At 46.7% G+C, this 19446-nt stretch overlaps 1 protein-coding gene and 1 pseudogene across 1 annotated transcript; one reads left to right on the forward strand and one right to left on the reverse strand.

Annotated features, from left to right (window-relative positions):
* Nucleotides 1-9092: 9092 nt before the first annotated feature.
* LOC136503542 (uncharacterized) lies at nucleotides 9093-10803 on the reverse strand (annotated as a pseudogene).
* Nucleotides 10804-16746: 5943 nt separating this feature from the next.
* On the forward strand, nucleotides 16747-19333 carry LOC136505544 (uncharacterized). Its single transcript, XM_066500721.1, has 3 exons — nucleotides 16747-17267; nucleotides 18192-18307; nucleotides 18702-19333. The coding sequence occupies exons 1-3, from the start codon at nucleotides 17157-17159 to the stop codon at nucleotides 19039-19041; spliced, it is 567 nt and encodes a 188-aa protein (XP_066356818.1). The 5' UTR covers nucleotides 16747-17156; the 3' UTR covers nucleotides 19042-19333.
* The last annotated feature ends 113 nt before the right edge of the window (nucleotides 19334-19446 follow it).

A 19446-nucleotide genomic window follows, 5' to 3' on the forward strand; every position in this document is an offset into this window, starting at 1 on the left:
TTTGGAGTGCGTCTCTGGACCGCTAGCCAACCCCTATCGAATGGGGGCATGGGCCTCCACTCAGACTTACCTGATAACAGCTCACTGGAGGTGTCACTGCTCGCCCACCAAGGGTAACCTGGCATACTCCACCCTCCTTCCGAACAAAAAGGATGTGCGAAGGCCACAAAAAAATAGGGAAACTCTTGATCGCCCTCTTGCTCTGAGCAGAGGCTCGGGGGCTCTTCCTGCAACCAAGCCGAGGCCCAGTGACCCAAACTCGCACTCGAGGGCACCGAGCCCGTTACGGTCTAGGGGTTCGAAGGCTAGGCCCCCGAGGGTCTCGACAGCCGCCCTAGGACAAACAAAGTCAGGGATGATTATGGGCGAGCCCATACATGGCCAAGACCTAGGCAAGCAATTGCTTGGGATGCCCTAAGTCATGTCTGAGACCGGCAGGGAGGTCTCCGAATGGGATCCCACCGTAGGGAGGCACCGAGCCCCTAGGGCCAATCAAATGGCCCTAGGACACACTAGAGAATCCCTCTGGTAATTTTGGAGTGCATCTCTGGACCGCTAGCCGACCCCTATCGAATGGGGCACAGGCCTCCACTCGGACTTACCCGATAACAGCTCACCGGAGGTGTCACTACTCACCCGCTGAGGGTAGCCTAGCATACTCCACCTCTCCTTTCAAATGAAAAGGATGCACAAGGGCTGCACAAAAAAGACAAGGAAACTCCTGATCGCCCTCTTGCTCCGAGCAGAGGCTCGGGGGTTCTTCCTGCAACCAAGTCGAGGCCCAGCGACCCGAACTCGCACTCGGGGGCACCGAGCCTGTTACGATCTAGGGGTTCGAAGGCTGGGCCCCCGAGGGTCTCGACAGCTGCCCCAGGACAAACAGAGTCAGGGATGACTATGGGCGAGCCCGTACATGGCTGAGTCCCAAGCAAGCAATTTCTTAGGATGCCCTAAGTCGTGTCCGAGACCTGCAGGGAGGTCTCTGAATGGGATCCCACCGTAGGGAGGCACCGAGCCCCCGGGGCTAATCGAACAGCCCTGGGACCCCCTAGAGAAGCCCTCTAGTACTTTTGGAGTGCGTCTCTAGACCGCTAGCCGAACCCTATCGAATGGGGCACAAGCCTCCACTCGAACTTACCCGATAATAGCTCACCGGAGGTGTCACTGCTCGCCCGCCAAGGGTAGCCTGGCATACTCCACCCCTCCTTTCAAACGAAAAAGATGTGTGAGGGCCGCACAAAAAGATAGGGAAACTCCTGATCGCCCTCTTGCTCTGAGTAGAGGCTCGGCGGCTCTTCCTACAACCAAGCCGAGGCCCAGCGACCCGAACTCACACCCGGGGGCTTGGCAAACATGATAAAACCCCTCACTCAACATGAGAAAAACCCCTAGAGGAGTAAATCCACTCCTCTAGGGCCTCAGGGGCTACACCTAGCGGGTGCGCTCGCGCGCACCCACCGGAGCCTCGAGCACAAAACACAATCCCGATGGGAGCTGCTGCGAGCCAAGTCTCGTCAAAACCTCAGGGAGAGTGCTCGCACTCCCCCCGATGCTCGGGGGCTACTGTCGGATACCATAAAAAGGGGTACCCTAAGAAAGAACCAAAAAATTACTTAAACTTGTAAATAACAAAACCAAAAAACAACCGCAGGCAAACCCGCCACATCCGAGGCCCGGCTGGACTGCCCAGCCCACCTCAAATAAATATCCGAGCTCACTCGAAGCGGGCTCGGCCCAGAACCATGCCACGAGGCCTCGGACAAGCTATCGATTCTCCGACTCACCCGAGGCCCCGCGCCGCGAGGCCTCAGACGAGGTACCAATTCTCCGACTCGCCCGAGGCCCCGCACCGCAAGGCCTCGGACGGGGTACCGATTCTCCGACTCGCCCGAGGCCCCACACCGCAAGGCCTTGGATGAGTTACCGATTCTCTGACTCGCCGTACCGATTCTTTGACTCGCCCGAGGCCCCACACCGTAAGGCCTTGGATGAGTTACTGATTCTCCAACTCGCCTGAGGCCCCGCGCCGCGAGACCTCGGACGAGCACCCGGTTACCGACTCGCTCGAGGCAGGCTCAGCATCAACCCCGTCATCGCCACCTTGACCAACTTCTCTAACAAGACATCACATCCAACTAACACATTCAACCACACCCGCGACGTCAGCCAAACAATGGCATGATATAGCAGAGTGGCCGACAAGATGGGAGTCACTTCGATGCCATGCCGTCCGGGACAGGATGGGGCAGGGGTTACCGGCCGCTATGCTCAGCACTGTGCCCATGGCTGACACCCATGCTGCACTGTACTGCCTAACCCCTGCTCCAAGGATAGCGTGGCGTGGAAAGTCAAGTCTAGGTCCCTGTAGCCTCAGAATCGACATACAAGACCAACTGCTCCCTCCAAGCCTTGGTTATCCGCTTCCGGGCTCCTGTAGCCTCGAGACTCACGCCCGCCGAGCCCCCCACAACGGTCCAGCCTCTGCATCGACTGGGCCTTGGCTCTCTATGTTGTCAGTGCTCTGGGACCAGCACGTCGCCCGCAGTACGCGCCATGCCTTGCGTCGGGCTGCAGGAGCTCCCAGGTCGTGCATAGGGCCTAGCTCCTATAGCCTCGGAATCAGCAGCACCGTCACATCAACCCAGCCTCGGCACTCCACGCCGGTCAAACATACAGTGACCAGCATGCCTCCAACAGAAGAAGGCGCGCCTGCCACCACAGGAGCTCCCACGTCGCATAGGATCAGGCGTGACCGGTGCGTCGCTCTAGTGCACCGAGGACAAGACTGCTCCACTGACCATGCCACCACAGTGACAAACTGCAGGGCTCGAACATACCGCCTCTGCTCATAAAATGCCATGTAGCAAATACATGTACCGCCCCTGTGCCTCCCTTCGACTATAAAAGGGAGTGGCCTGGGCCACTTCTAGGGGAGGAGACACCCATGCAAGCGACGCACAACACTCTATAACACACACGCTCCCTCACTGTGAGAGATCAACATCTCAAGCAACCCACGCCACTCTACGCAGAGACCTAGAGCTAGCTCCCTCTCTCGCCTAGCTTGTAAGCCCCTACTACAAGCACCTCGGTGCAAGGAATATAAGATCGCTCTCTCAGACTAGACGTAGGGCACCTATTGCCTGAACCAGTATAAACCTTGTGTCTCTTTGCATCACCATCCGGGATTAGGGGTACGTAGTACACTTTCACTAGTCGGTTGAGGACCCTCGGACCAAAAACACCGATATGTACCCTGCCTGCTCACCTTGGATGTGTTTTGGGAGTAATTAACCTGGGCATATGGGCAACACGACTCATGGTAAAAGTGTGCAACCTCTGCAAAGTATAAAACTGGTATATCAGCTGTGCTCATGGACAAGAGCGGCCTGGATCCTTACTAAATAGTTGCTTACTTGGATGGTTTGGGTTATGATTAAAATTGCTGATATCTTTAATTATTCATATTCAGGAGCCTAAGCATAACTTAGCAACTTATGACTAATAATAAAATATGACCAACTAAAAGTGATTGCCGCAGTTTAGCCGTGTCAAGCCTTTTGAGCCTACATCCCCTCATGTTATGCTTGCTAAGCGGTAGTAGCTTACGCTTGTTTTATTTCAATACTTTGCCAAAATCCAAGATGGGTACCAGATGGAGGTTCTTCAGTGGAGTTTTTCAAGAGGTGTTAGGCTTGTGATCAACAAGTTGACGATTCTTGTGGTGTTGGAGGCTTCACTAGAAGAATTGAGTTATAGTATATACTGTAAAGTAAGACTATGTCATTTGTAACAAATATTTATGCTCTATGTAATAAAGGCATTGTCTTTGGTATTACGCATTCATTTGTAACTATATGTGTGAATTGAATTCTTGGGCACACATATGGTGTGTATCTGGTTTTGTCCTTAAAACCAGGTGCTACACCCTCGACCAGATCTATGTCGAGGAGGGCGGCTATGTCCTTAGTGGCGGTGCTGGTGATGGGATGCGGCCAACTGGGACCAACCCACCTATAGGCTGCCAGGGTGCCGGCCGGCCGGGGCAAGCCCGCCTATCCCTGTATGCCTGCTGTATTGCCAGGGCGACGGCTGGATAGGGCTAGCCCGCCTACCCCCATCCACGGCCGGGGGCTACCGAGGGGCACATCGTGGCCTCGTTCCATGCCCTGTGACTTGGCGCGGTCAGAGCAGTGTGCCTGACGGAGGTGGCCACATGGGGCTACTACTATACGTCATGAACTACGGGCATGGATCGGTGACTGGGGCTCAGGGGTGGCGGATGCGGTCCTCCGGTGGCCAAATCCGGTCCCCTCTATGCTAGATCTACATGGTTGGTGGGTCTTTCAGTGGTGGCAGTGAAAGGTCCTAATGGCTAAAGGGGGGTGAATAGCTTATTAAAATTTCTACAACAACACTTAGCAAACTGATTAGACAAATATAAGGTGAAGCGAGTGTTGCACTAGCCTACTAAAATGCAAGCCACCTACCACAATTCTAGTTTCTATAGTCACTATCCACACAATGGCTATGTCACTACACTAAGTTAGTGTGCTTTCAAATGCTAACTAAAGAGCTACACTAACCAAACTAACAAACTCTCACGACTAGCTACACTAAAGAGCTTGACAACTAGTTTGCGGTAATGTAAAGAAATAGAGCAAGATGGTTATACCGCCGAGTCAATGAATGAACCAATCAATCACATGAAAGAATACCAATGAAGACCAATCACTTTGGCATTAAATGGTGACACAATGATTTTTTTTACCGAGGTTCACTTGCTTGCCGATAAACTAGTCCTCATTGTGGTGATTCACGCGCTAATGGGCATCACACGTCAAACTCTCAATAGGGTGCCGCACAACCAACATAAGATGAGGATCACACAAGTCACAAGCAATTTACTAGAGTACCTTTTGGCTCTCCATCAGGGAAAGGTCAAGAATCCCTCACAATCACCACGATCGGAGCCAGAGACAATCACCAACCTCTACTCAATGATCCTCGCTGCTCTAAGCTGTCTAGGTGACAGCAACCACCAAGAGTAACATGCGAATCCCACAGCAAAACATGAACACTAAGTGCCTCTAGATGCAAACACTCAAGTAATGCACTTGGATTCACTCCCAATCTCACAAAGATGATGAATAAATGATGGAGATAAGTGCGAGAGATTTGGCTAAGCTCACAAGGTTGCTATGTCAATGCAAATGGCCAAGAGAGTGAGCTAGAGCCGGCAGTGGGGATTAAATAGAGAACCCCCCATGAACAGAGCCGTTGGCTCTCTGTTCACTAAGAAATCGGGGCGACCGGACATGCCGGTCGAATTGACCGGACGCAGGACCCTAGCGTCTGGTCCTCAGATTTTTGCCATGTGTCCCCTGCTTCAAATGCTGATCATCCAATCTCAACGGTCATCAGTACACTTAAGTTGTGACCAGACATGCTATAGTGTAGGACCAGATGCACAGTTGCCTAGCATCTGGTCACTTCCAGTAAGGTTCCAGTCGTGATCGGACATGTTAGTTCGATCATGACCGGACATAGGAGGGGCAGCGTTCGGTCGAGTCCAGAGAGCTCCCAGAGCTGCTCTACTACAACCGGATGCGTCCGGTCGGTCATGATCGGACGTAGCATCACTGTCTGGTCCTTTCTCCTCTTCTATGTGCTGCCACATCAGTAGGATCGGATGCTGAACAGTGTTTAGCCAAAGTCCGGTCACCAGCATCCGGTCCTAGGCCGAGAGTACCACTTTCTTTTATAATGGACTGGATGCTACTCCACAGAGTCCGGTCACCACGTGACCAGCGTCCGGTGCAATCTGTGAAACCCTGTCTTTTCTGTATAGGGCGCCGGTAAAGTTTCAAACCCTTGCTCCAAAGTGCTAAACACAATGTGTATCGCCTTTGTGCATGTGTGTTAGCAAATTTTCACAAACATTTTCAAGGGTGTTAGCACAACATTAGATCCTAAATGCATATGCAATGAGTTAGAGCATCTAGTGGCACTTTGATAACCGTATTTTGATACGAGTTTCACCCCTCTTAATAGTACGGCTATCAAACCTAAATGTGATCACACTCGCTAAGTGTCTTTATCACCGAAACAAAATGACTCCTACCACTTATACCTTTGCCTTGAGCCTTTTGTTTTTCTCTTTCTTTTTTTCAAGTCCAAGCACTTGATCATCACCATGGCATCACCATCATCATGTCATGATCTTCATTTACTTCACCACTTGGAATGTGCTACCTATCTCATGACCACTTTGATAAACTAGGTTAACACTTAGGATTTTATCAATTCACCAAAACCAAACTAGAGCTTTCATGCGGCCCGACAACGGCCCTCACCTCGAAGGTTTGCGCAGTGGTTGCGGTGGTGGCCCATACATCTTCATCAAGGCCATGCTCTACAGCAGGGTGGGGCGGCGGTAGACCACCGATGCCGGTGGCCTACAGCGGCGGTGGACAGTGGGGATACTGTCTTGTTGCCCGGGACACTTGTTGTGGCTGCCCTGAGCTCTAGGATTGGCAATGATGGGTGGCAATCTACGTTTGGCAATGGCAGCACTGAGGCCCATGCAGGGGTTGGGCGCCTGACGAAAGTCGAGCCCTTTCGTGCCGATGACGGCAATGTCTTCGGGCGCCGCATACTTCCTTGGAAGCATCCATCGAGCAGCCCTTCCCCTTGCATGGCGCTTTGTTCCAGGGTGTAAAACCTTAACCTTCTGGTTAGGCGAGGGCAACACTTGTGGCGTCATTCCCTTCGTTGAAGGCGTCATTTGGAAGCTCGTGCTATGCCAGTCATAGTGGTTGCTAAAGGTGGAGGGCTAGTTGAGGATTCGGGGTCCAATATCCATGTCATCAGAAGGTGGCTAGGAAGAGGGCATTGGCGCAGCGATTGGAGGGCTTGTCATCTGCTTGATGGAGGGAGACAATCCGTGGCATGCAAATCGCTCATTTAGGTCCTCAAACTTATTCTGTTGTATCATCTAAGTCCCTAAACTTATAAATCACCCGTTTAGGTCCTCGAACTTGTTCAGTTATTTTATCCCGATCCCACAATGCTATAAATATTGTAAACTTATAAATTCAATATATATTTATAGATCTGTCAAAAAATTATAAATCTAATTTTGTTAAACTCCTGGTAACATGTACCGTAAATTAGAATAAAAGAAATCACCATGTATTTTTTTATTTTTAACTAGGCAGTTAAATGACTAAATAGTCACGTATGCTCTTATAAATAAAAATGTACGTGCCTATTTAATTATTGAACTATAGAGTTAAAAATACAAAGTACATGGTGATTTTTTAATTCTAATTTAAAGTACATGTTAACAGGAGCCTAATCATATTAGATTTATAATTTTTGGACAATTTTATAAATAATATATTGAATTTACAAGTTTACTGTATTTAGGGACCAGGATACACAACTCAACAAGTTTGAAGACCTAAAATAGTGATTTCTAAGTTTAGGGATCTAGATGATACAGCCGAACAAGTTTGATGACCTAAATAAGCGATTTGAGAGTTAAGGGACCGGGATGACACAGACGAACAAGTTTGAGGACTTAAACAATTGATTTGCAAGTTTAAGGACCGGGTGACACGGCCGAATAAGTTCGAGGACCGCTGGTACACTTTACTCTTTTTTCTAGTAGAGATGGTACAGACATGCTCAAGGTAGGTTGATAGAGATGGTACCAACATGCTTGTTGGGGGGACGCCCTCGGCGCGTCACCCCATTGTAGTGTTGATGAGGGCTAGACCCTTGATCGCCTTTTCTTGCCTAAAATTCCAAGAAAACAGTTAGCGCACCATCAGTCCTTCGGTTACCCTCATCAAGGCCATTCCCCTTGCATGGTGTTTTGTTCTTGGGTGTAAAACCTTAACCTTCTGGTTAGGCGAGGGCAACGCTTGTGGCGTCGTTCCCCTCGTTGGAGGCGTCATTTGGAAGCTCGTGCTATGCCAGTCATAGTGGTTGCTAACAAGGTGGAGACCTAGTTGAGGATTCGGGGTCCAGTGTCCATGGCGTCAGAAGGTGGCTAGGAAGATGGCATTGGTGTAGCGATTGGAGGGCTTGGCATCTGCTTGGTGGAGGGTGACGGTCCCTGGCTCGCAAATCACTCGTTTAGGTCATCAAACTTATTCTGTTGTATCATCTAGGTCCCTAAACTTACAAATCACCCGTTTACTTTCTCAAATTTGTTCAGTTATGTCATCCCAATCTCAAAATGCTATAAATACTGTAAACTTATAAATTCAATATATATTTATAGATCCGTAAAAAAAATTAGAAATCTAATTTTGTTAAACTCCTGGTAACATGTACTTTAAATTAGAATAAAAGAAATCACCATGTACTTTTTATTTTTAACTATGTAGTTAAATTACTAAATAGTCACGTATGTTTTTATAAATCCTAAAAATGTATATGCCTATTAAATTATTGAACTATAGAGTTAAAAATAGAAAGTACATACTAATTTTTTAATTCTAATTTAAAGTACATGTTAGCAAGAGCCTAATCATATTAGATTTATAATTTTTGGACAATTTTATAAATAATATATTGAATGTACACTTGAGGACCTAAAAAGGTGATTTCTAAGTTTAGGGACCTAGATGATAAAGCCGAACAAGTTTGAGGACCTAAACAAGTGATTTGAGAGTTTAGGGACTAGGATGACACAGATGAACAAGTTTGATGACTTGAACGGTCAATTTGCAAGTTTAAGGACCGGGATGACAGCCGAATAAGTTCGAGGACCGTTGGTGCACTTTATTCTTTTTTTCTGATAGAGATAGTACAAACATGCTCAAGGTAGGTTGATAGAGATGGTACCAACATGCTTGTTGGGGGGACGCCCTCGGCACGTCACTCCATTGTAGTGTCGACAGGGGTCGAACCCTCGATCGCCTTTTCTTGCCTAAAATTCCAAGAAAGCAGTCAGCGCAGCATCAGTCCTTCGATTACCCTCATCAAAGCGTTGTTTGGTTCCCCTTGACTAAACTTTAGCTACTAAAACTAGTGACTAAATTTTAGTCACTCATGTTTGGTTCCCTGACTAAAAGTGACTAAACACCATTAAAGTACTTGAACAAAGACTGATTTGCCCCTGGCTTGGCACGCTGCTGCTGCCACTGGTTCAAATGGCCGATCAGCTTTTTGGCCGCCAAGATGGCCGGCTGTGCATAAGTTCAAATGATTCATATAATCCAAATAATGTTCAGTTGACGGGTACAATCCGAATAATGTTCACACCTCAAATTACACAAATCTGTTTATTGCAAATCATGAGAGCTAATACCTACTAAGCAAACCATTGGCTATCCAATCCTGAAATTGATTTATATTTTGATCTTCATCCACTTGACGGGTACTAGCTCCATTTTGGTGAGCTCCATTTGCATGAGAAGACGATGCAACTCCTTCGACCTCTGGCACATAATTTTCGTCCTGATCACACCTATCGAATTCGTCATCCGCCAAAGCGCTATCTCTAATAAAATTATGAATTGCCATGCATGCGATAATTATTTGGCTTTGCTTTGCCATCGGATAGCTCGGTAAATTTTGAAAGATCATCCACTTCATCTTCAAAACTCCAAAAGACCGCTTGATGACATTGCGAAGTGAAGAATGTGCAAAATTGAAAAGCTCCTTTTTACCTCTTGGCATTGGCCCTTCTCGATACTCCTGGAGATGATACTTCGTACCCCTATATGGTGCAAGATAACCCGATCGGTTTGGGTACCCCGAGTCCATAAGGTAAAACTTGCCTACACATTCAATTTAGTTTGTCACTGAAATTGAAACGATTGCAAATATGTGTATGTATAATCATAGAACAAACCAATACCTTGAGGTGGATGTGGAAACTTGTCGACATACTTGTCTTGTGCATCCTTGAACACCCTCATATCATGAACGGAGCTAGGCCATCCCGCAACAACAAAGGTAAACCTCATATCAAAGTCACATATGGCCAGCACATTTTGAGTGGTGTAGCCATGTCTACCAGTATGTTGTACTACCATTTTTATGGCACTACAATAGGTACATGTGTACCATCAATTGCTCCTATGCAATTATCAAAGTATGGAGTAAACCTAGGAGATTGTAACCTAGAATGCATAGTCCTAAATCCAGGGTCCCTTGGCCTAATAATATCAGCCTATCAAACACATTCCTATGCATCCTAAACATGTTGTAGCATGATTTCCTATTACCTAAGCACCTCATGACCCATTGGTAACCAGATTCAGTGGGTACTCTGTACTCTTCCTTGTTCATGTATGTTTCAAAGTGGAACATACCAACTATGGCACCGAGAGCAGCTGGCTGTCTCCTCCTCTTTTGATATCGTAGAATGTACTATTGAATCCATGCCTCATCCTCCTCCTCCTCCTGAATAAACAAATGGATTTTAACTAGCAGATAGATAAATGCTTGAATAAAGTTACCTCATCTGAATCAGTCACTATACGTTATTGCTTATAGGAACCATTGTCACCTTCTTGCTCCCACCGATTGTTGGCGTCAAGATCCTATGGAGGAAACGAGTTCCCGACATAACTAGATACACAACCATGCCAGAGAGGCATCAACCCACGACCTCTGCCTCCCATCCCTGTAGGAGTGAAGTGGATCCCTATGGCAAATGGTCGGTTCCCACATAGGTGTTGAGGGACTTGGAGCAGCGACCTCCTCCGCGCATAGCCAGAGATCCACCATGGCCGGATTTGCCTCCCCCACCGCTCGGACGAGGAGGATGAAAAGCTCCATGGCCGGATCTGCTGCCATCGGCCATAGGAGCAAGAGGAGGTAGCCGTGGCTCGCCATGACCTCCCTCCAACTGCAATAGCCCCGAGTAGGTGTTGATGAAGGGGTAGCCATCGCCCTGGTAGTTCAGATCGAGGTTCTCCATGCCAACCCTAGGAGTAGAGAGGATGGGGGCGCCGGAGGATATAACGCCGTATGAGAAAAATGGCAAAGTCCTCGTCTTCGGGACCGGGTAGCGGAAGAATGGAAGGGGGGAGCCGGCGAAGAAGCCTGGGAAAAGTCGTCCCTATAGCCGCTCCGGTGCCCGTCCATGGTGGATCCTCGGTGGGGAGGAGAGAGGGCGTCAATGCCGATGATGGGAGGAGCGTGGGCGCTGGCGGTGGGGCGGACAAATGCGAGCGACAGAGAGAGAGAGAGAGAGAGAGAGAGAGAGAGAGAGAGAGAGAGAGAGAGAGAGAGAGAGAGAGCCAGAGGAGAATGGGGAGCGCGTGGGCGGATGCGAGAATTAATTAGGGGCGGCCCATGTCTATTGTGCAGTTTAGTCCCTTTTAGCACATTCTTGATGTACTAATGTGACTAAACAACTTTAGTCACTTTTTAGTCAGTTTGTTTGGCATTTTAGTCACTAAAGTGACTAAAGTTTAGTAGCTAAAGTTTAGGAGGGGTGAACCAAACATGCCCTTAGCACCTCCTTGAGGTACTAATGTGACTAAACAACTTTAGTCACTTTTTAGTCAGTTTGTTTGGCATTTTAGTCACTAAAGTGACTAAAGTTTAGTAGCTGAAGTTTAGGAGGGGTGAACCAAACAGGCCCCGAGACCACCTGAATCATCCTCACCGGCTCCCCTAGCGAGGGATGCCTCGTCTCTTTGCCCGTGTAGGTCGAAGGATGCCCCACAGAATCCGCAAGACTGGCAGAACCCACTCAACCTTCTCGAAAGTGCCGTCCTTGAGTAACAGAGGATGATGGTCCCCCCCCAAGCGGAGACACCATCAACTGTGTGGTTGGGAACCGAAGGCTGCAATGACTGCAGTGCCCTCGCGCGCTTGTAAAAGGATCCCTTGCCCACCCAGGGCTAAATGTAATTTTACCATGCCTCGGGTGTGGCCTATAAATACCCGGTTGGCAGTATAGTGATAGATGATGAATTAATCATCATTTACTATTGAATTTATTGTTGTCACATCCCCTTTCACACTACGTTACCTTCACTCCCTCTCCTTCTCTCCCTTAAGCCTTAAGTCTGTGGGACACCCTCGGCCTCCTCCCCGTTACTCCGTAGCGAGGGTAGGAGGCAGAGCGAAGCCCATACAATGCTCGTCGATGTCACGAGATAATGCTCAAAACTTTCACCATGAAATTTAAAGGTCTTTCTAACCTTTATTTACTTCATCTATGTACTATTCGACATACTAGTGAAGGAACAGCAGTGAAAGTTTCAGAGCTATTAACTATTAAAAACTACTTTCTCTCTGTTTCAAGAAACCCTACACCAAAATCTCGGTTTATCTGTATTTAACCCCCCCCCCCCCCCCCCCCACACACACACACACAAAACTCAAAATCACATTCCTTTGTTGTTTCAAAAACTCCTTTTTCAAACTCTATTCATTATTATTTTAGAATTCCTCTTTAAAAATCTTGTTTTACTCTTATTTTGAAAACCTTCCCATTTTGAAAATCTTCTTTCTTTTAAATATTTCATCTGGCAATCTTTTCATCTTACTCTTTCAACCCTTATCTTTGACAACTGACTTCTCTTCCACCTACAACATCCCAGAGCCTATCTTTAAACCCCCACCTATATACTGACTTTTCTTCCACCTGCAACATCCCAAAGCCTATCTTTAAACCCCACCTATGTTAGAGCTTGCTAAGTACTTGATATACTCAATCCACTCTATGTTATATTTTTAGGAACGAAGCTGCAGAAGTGTATATAGTACACAAGGATAAAACTGTTGGAGCATACACGAGGATAAAAATGCATGACTATACATGAGGTTGAAGCTGTAGGAGTATGCACAAGGAAGACTACATAAGCGTATATACGAGGATAAAGGTACTTGAATGAGGATATAAATTCATGTCCACATCCAAGTTGCCTATAAGAATAGAATCGTAGGACTGCTGTATTAGAACTCTTATGTTTGATATATGTAAGGCTAAGGCCAATGGCCAATAGCCTTAGCTATGTAAATATGAACTCTTGTAAACATATTTTTCCGTTATCAATGAAAGTAACATATCAGCTACTGATTTAGAGAAATATGTGATGTATAATGAACCTTGAAAGGAGGGCACGACAGGCATGGTAGAAGACATATCCTGCTTGATGACGATGGTATTGGTGTAGTGTAGGTCTATTGTGCTAACAACATTGAGGATGTCGACGACATTTCTCTCTCTCTCTATTTCTCATAATCAACATATAATAAATAAAGTAGGAAACATAGAAACATGAAGTAAAGGAACTATTCTTTATTCGTTGAATATTAATGATTACATAATAGAGCCCCCACATATACATAGTTCATATAATATAGTTTGAAAATGGCACATATAGGGCCTATTTGGTTGGAGGCATAGACAACTTGCCGGGTAAAAAGTGTTACCTGAAAAATCGATGACATTTAGGCTAGGCAAGTGTAAAGAAGACATGTTTGGTTGGTGCCTGGGTCTAAGAAAATTAATGTGAAGATAAAGTGTGCTTTCTTGTCTAATAAAACCTTAATGTCTTTTGTTTAAATAATATATGAAGACAAATAAAGGATTTAAATAAATAATAGAAAATAGTAACCTACACCCAAAAAAAATAAACAATGATATCAATAAACAGTAGAATCATCAATTTAATATCTCGTCTGTATGATTTTGCTCGCCTGAGCCTTGAAGCGTTGTCGGGTGCAGGCAATGTCCCAGGGTTCAATCCAAATGAGAGATTCAGGCAGCTTCCAGGCCACTTGCCGGCCAAGCAAATGAGACCCAGGGCTTCAACCAAACGTGCCCATAGAAACGGACTCTAATTAAAATTCCTACTATTTTCCTTACTGGTTACACTCCATTCGTTCCTGTGTTGGCAGCATCATCACATCCATCGACCAGCTGGAATTTGGAAAGGGACGTAGAAGTAGCAAGGTACTAGAACTGCACTCCGTAACGGCCATGAACTTTGAATATATATTACAGAGAAATAAGCATCTTCAAGAGTTTGCTATCTCAACTTAGCATCTATATAATTTTGGCAAAACAACTTGGCATCAATAGCAACTTGGCAAATCTTCCCTCCGCGCGCGCAAATATACGCGCACGTATACGGCTTGGCATCCGGGGCTCTTCGTTTCTTAGCGGGGCTCTTCGTTCGCTTAGCGGGGCTCTTCGTTCGTTTAGCGGGCCTCTTCGTTTTATTAACGGGTTTTTTTATTTTACCAAGTCAAAAATGCCAAACTCTTGGAGATGGATTGTTTTTTTACTTGGCATATAATTTTGGGAGTTGGCAAATCATAAGATTTGCAAAGTAAAATTTGACAAACTCTTGAGATGCTCTTACATCTTCGCCGTACCTCTGCATTTCTAGGGTGGGGTGATTGAGGTGGACGTCAACTGCGTGCTTCAGGGCTGCCTCTGCTTGCTCCACGAGGTCAGGCGTGGCATACTCACAGTTGTGACATTCTCAAGTGAAGCCAAATTTGTGAAGTTGAAACCAAAACCGATATCCTTGGTCGCACACACGGCGACCTGTACGCTAACTATTTTCCGACTGTCTATACAAGGCTGAAAAAAGAGGAATTAATTGTTATATATGTATTATATTAGGATGTGTTCATCACTAGTGAAGAACAACAACAATAATACGAATCAACCATATTATGGGTAACAGTGCTAGCGCAGGAAGAAAGCATGTGCAGGCACCTGGTCGGCTTCGCAACTATTCAAAGGTGGGATGGTTGTGATGGGAGTCGACTGCGTGCCTCAGTGCCTCACTCAGTAACGCCTGATCGTCATCCGTACTACAGCCCATGATATTGACGCAGACTTTCCGTAGCGAAAGGGAGGTTGTGCAAACAAATCACCGAAGATAAGAAACTTGCTGATATGTTCTGGCCACGATGAACACAGAAGTCCTTCCACCCCTGACCATGGACATCCAATTCAAGGACTTCAAGGCCTGGCATAGCTTCAGCTCCGGATTTGCCTCCTCTAAACATGACAGGGTCATCCGTTTCCAAGCGGCAAGACCTCAGCTTCCCGAAGCATCCATCATCCCCGTACAAAACGACCACGGAGCTCGCGCACAATTGGAGGAAACAGAGCTCAGGCAACATCCCAAGGATTCTCATGTCCTTATGGTCCATAGACCGGATATTCACCTGCAAGTAGGAGAGGTGTGGAAAAACAGAGTTGCTAAACCAAAGCCGGTAGGCTGGAAAATCTTAGGCCCTCTACAGTGTGAGCGGTGCCCGATACTGTTCATGTATGTCAGCTCACAGTGATGCTTAGTTGAGTTTAGGGCTGCAGCGTGTAAGTAATGTCAGAAAAAGTAGCGCGTTCTGGCTATAGTGTGTGCCTATAGAAGACATCACTTCATGGGTCCCACAAGTGAGAGAAAAGGGAAGTAAAAAAAATATAAGCAACAGATCATGCGCACTTGATGTGAGCCAGCTAAGGTAAATGGGAGGTAGATGAAATACTATTTTATTTCCTGGGCATCGGTTTGGAACCGGCGCAAGTACGTGCTTCGCTCTCCATTTTCCTGGAACCACTGACAGTTAGCCTCTCTTGCTGCAACGTGTAGAGCGGTGCTAGAATCGGCTTTTCTCTCTTCTGGCATCACTCAAGCGACACATTGCAGAAGGCCTTAGGCCTCCCAAAGACAAAACTCGAAGTTGTCGAGGCAGGACAAGACGAGCAGCTTCCCACTTCAATATCGAGCGCTCTCAGTTCCATCAAGCTGCCCAGCTCCTTCACGAATCTACGTGTGGACTCGCTTTCGTTGAAGGCAACACACCCAGGGTATACCTTCAGCTCCTCAAGAGACGTCAGCTTCCCAATGACCCCATTTGCTGGTATTTCCGTGCAGTTGTAGTCACAGCGTAGGCACATTAGCTGTGTAAGCTGGCCACGGTAACTCAATGATGCCAGTGTCAGTCAAGTCCAGTGTCTGCAGAAACTTGAGAGCACCAATCTCTTCCGGGAGCTCACCAATAGGTGTACTTGCCAGTCCAAGATACCTCAAGTGAGGTAGAGTTCCAACATGTGCACAAGAAGGAAATGCTCCACAACACCCTCCTTGGAAAGGCATCGTTCCACACCTAAGACGTGAAAAGCTCGAAAGTGAGGCCATCATACTAATATTGCATGAACATGCAACAAAAGATCTCACATGTGTCATGTCAATTGGAACATCATGGTGGTGCTCTTCATTTCTGTTTTGTAGGGATATCCTGCGGAATTTGCTATGTGGTGATGTGCCGTACTCATTGTTCATTATTGTAACAAAGTTTTTTCCTCTGACAATGAACGAATTAGACCAAGCACTGGCTACCATCCACTTGGCTCCCGAACAGGTTCTACAGACGCGTATGGTCGTCCGTGGGTCTTCTATTATACCTCAGGTACTTGTCAAATGGAACAACCTGCCGTCGACACTGGCTACCTGGGAAGATTTTGAAGTTGTTCGCCAGGAGTATCCACGCGCCACTGCTTGGGGGCAAGCAGTGTTCCAAAGGGCAGAGGATGTCAGCCACCGTAGCAACATGGTCCAAGATGGAGCACCCGGAAACCGGCCCAGAGGAAGAAGGCCCAGGAAGCCCACCGCGAGTAGTCGGCGAGCAATGGATTTGATCTGTTCGGCACTGCATGCGCGATTGAGACGGAGCCTCTGTAATGATATAGCAACCAGTGTTCTGGGGAATCATCTGACATTTGTAAACTCTGAACCCGTTCCTAAAGCTAAGAACTCTTCCGTCGCAGCCTCTGGTTCCTTCTTCTTCTTCCTCCGATTCTTCTTCCAGTTCTTCCCATCTCCCACTTCCGTCGCTCACAAGTGGTCACGGCACGGCGGCGTTCCACGTCCAGCATAGGGCGCAGACAACGGGGACGGGTACTTCCCGGCCGCCGACGCCGAGGCCAGGCTAGGCGGGGCCGGCGTGTGGAGGGGCAGGGGCAATCTCGTCTCCAGCGGAGAGAAATCTAACCCTAGCACCCGTCGTCGCCGCCGGTGACCCTTCGGATCTCCGGCGAGCGCCACCGCGGATAGAGTGATTCCATCCCCGGGGAGATTGAAGCCCCTTGGTCTGGGAATTTCGGGGGAGCAAGAGGTTGTTGATTTGGGGGTGAAGGGAGTTGGAAGGCTATGGGGTCGTCGTCGAAAGTGGTGCGGCCGGAGGAGGTGCTAGAGTCGCTGAAGAACGACGGCAGCATTGACGCGCTCCGCATGAAGATCATCGCCCAGCTCAAGGCCAATGTGCGTGCACGCCTCCCTTCCTCTCCCGATCCCCTCCTATTCATTTGAGGCCTTTTCTTTTGCTCCTCCTTGCTATTACGATTATGTTAGAAATTGATTGTTGTATGATGAGAGTGCAGTATTTAAGAAATCACTTCCAGCTTAAGTTGGTAGACCTGCTTAGGAGATATGCTCATAGTATGAGACTCTAGGACGATCTGAATTCATGATATAGCTATCCAGGCTGGTTGTGTGTGTTTTCTGTACTCGATGGAATCAGGAAGCTCTATGACTAAATCATTAAAATTAAGTTAGAGTTCAGTAGATTATTTAAAATGCTGTTGCAGTTCAGAGGCGATCGTGCATGTCCCAGGAGACCTTTAAACAGGGATTCAGGGAATTGGTTTGCATAAGAATTAGGGTATTTAGCTGTTCTCTGCTGTCACGTGGCACTCGTTTTGTTGTCAGTTTCAGTCTGTATTTCCCTTTATCAACATGGCGGTTCGAGAATTGGTCTGCATTCGAATTTGGGTATTTAGTTGTCCTTTGGTATCACGTGGTGTTTCCTCATTGGTTCTGTTCTACTTTTCCCCATATCAACGTGATGTATCGGGAATTGGATCACAGAAGAATTTAGGTATTTACTTGTCCTTTGCCGGCACTTGGCACATGTTGTTTCTTCAGTGGTGCCATTCTGTTTTCCCCTCCTTTCAGCATTCCGTTTCAGGAAACTGTTCTTTTTCTTTCCTTATTTATTAGCATAAAGTTTTATGTGTGCGTATGGCAGAATATTCTTGTCGATGTAGAATAAAGTCATTTCTGCATTGTCTTATGCTACATGTACCCTTCTTCATGCTCTTGGCATCACTCTATGTCAGACTCGCCTGCAATAGAGTAGTGAGCAGTGGAGACTTTGCGATGAAAACCTTCTTACTTTGATTTTAGGAAGATATGAAGAAAAACACTATGATGATGGTGGAGCAAAGCAAGGTACTGAATACTCCTGGAGCTGAGAGAAAGACCAAGAGGGAGTTGTTTGATGCACTTCGACAGGAACTGGAGTAAGCTCCTGCTTTTCTGTTTGAATCTATTGTCAGTAAGTCAGTAACAGTACATTGCCTGGTTTGTATTTGGCCTTAACCACAAATTGCTTATCTGGATGTTACAAAATGTTTATAGCAGTTTTTACTAAAAAGTAAAAACATGTGTAGCCTTGACCTTCTACAAATCTCCCAGGTCTAGCATAAGTCATGTTCCTACCGTATTGTTGCCCGTGGCTGGTTGTTCAAAAAGCAGCAGAGTGATATAGTTCCCATGATTTTATTTGTTCTTCCATTGTTCTGGTGTATCATTTGTATTGTGGGAAATCCAAATTTACATCTCCCGTATTTCACAGTTTTCGACTCCATTCCCAGCTTCTTGCCAATGCAGTGCTAACTGTTTTATGTAATGCAGGACTCCAGTCCTTGAGAAAGCCTCCAAGGCAGTTTGGGAGCTGATTCTAGACAATGGTGGATTAGGGAAAGAGATAACCGAAACAATTGAGAAAGTCTTCTGCCGGCTCAGTGGAATCGACATGATGCCACCTCCACCTTCAGCCGCTGGTGCTCATCAAGAGAAAGATGACATGGCTGTTGATGAAGTTGTGAAGAGCAAGGAGGTGGATGCCTTCGAACCATCCTCATCAAGGAAGAGACCCTTCAGCGACATCAACCGAAAAGGAGCAGGTGCCTTGCCAAATGGCAGTGCTACGGACCAGCATGATGAGTCCGAGGATAGTGACCAAAAGATATGATGCTGCTCTGCGCTGTAATTTTTAGTTCAGGCTGTAGTAGCTTGGGTGCTTGAATGATATAACAAGTCGAATTGTGATCCCTGCATATCCTGATTCCATATCCTAGGGTTGTATGGTATATTGGCAAGTTATACTTCCTGTTCATACAAGTTCTGTGAGCAACTGCTATAGGATATTTCAGTTTTCAAGAAAGCAGCTGCAGTTGAGTTTCTTCTGAATATAGGATAAATTGCTTGACTAATTCCTCTTGACAGTTTTGTGGTATGTTTAACTTGTAATCATTCAAGAGTTATTCAAGAGTTATGTTAGATGCTTCTTGATTTTGCAATATTTTAGCAATTTTCCAATGGTACCTTGGTCTGAGTTGGATGGTAATCATTAATTTTCTTGTTTAGTTTTGATGGA

The sequence above is a fragment of the Miscanthus floridulus genome, chromosome 14 (genome assembly GCF_019320115.1).
Source record: "Miscanthus floridulus cultivar M001 chromosome 14, ASM1932011v1, whole genome shotgun sequence".
In the NCBI taxonomy this organism is placed as follows: Eukaryota; Viridiplantae; Streptophyta; class Magnoliopsida; order Poales; family Poaceae; genus Miscanthus; species Miscanthus floridulus.

What these genes read in the sequence shown, in the direction of transcription:
- LOC136505544 (XM_066500721.1), top strand. Translation starts at nt 17,157, where the DNA reads ATGGGGTCGTCGTCGAAAGTGGTGCGGCCGGAGGAGGTGCTAGAGTCG. An exon ending in TCGCCCAGCTCAAGGCCAAT is followed by an intron (nt 17,268 to 18,191) that starts GTGCGTGCACGC and finishes CTTTGATTTTAG; the next exon opens with GAAGATATGAAGAAAAACAC. An exon ending in GCACTTCGACAGGAACTGGA is followed by an intron (nt 18,308 to 18,701) that starts GTAAGCTCCTGC and finishes TATGTAATGCAG; the next exon opens with GACTCCAGTCCTTGAGAAAG.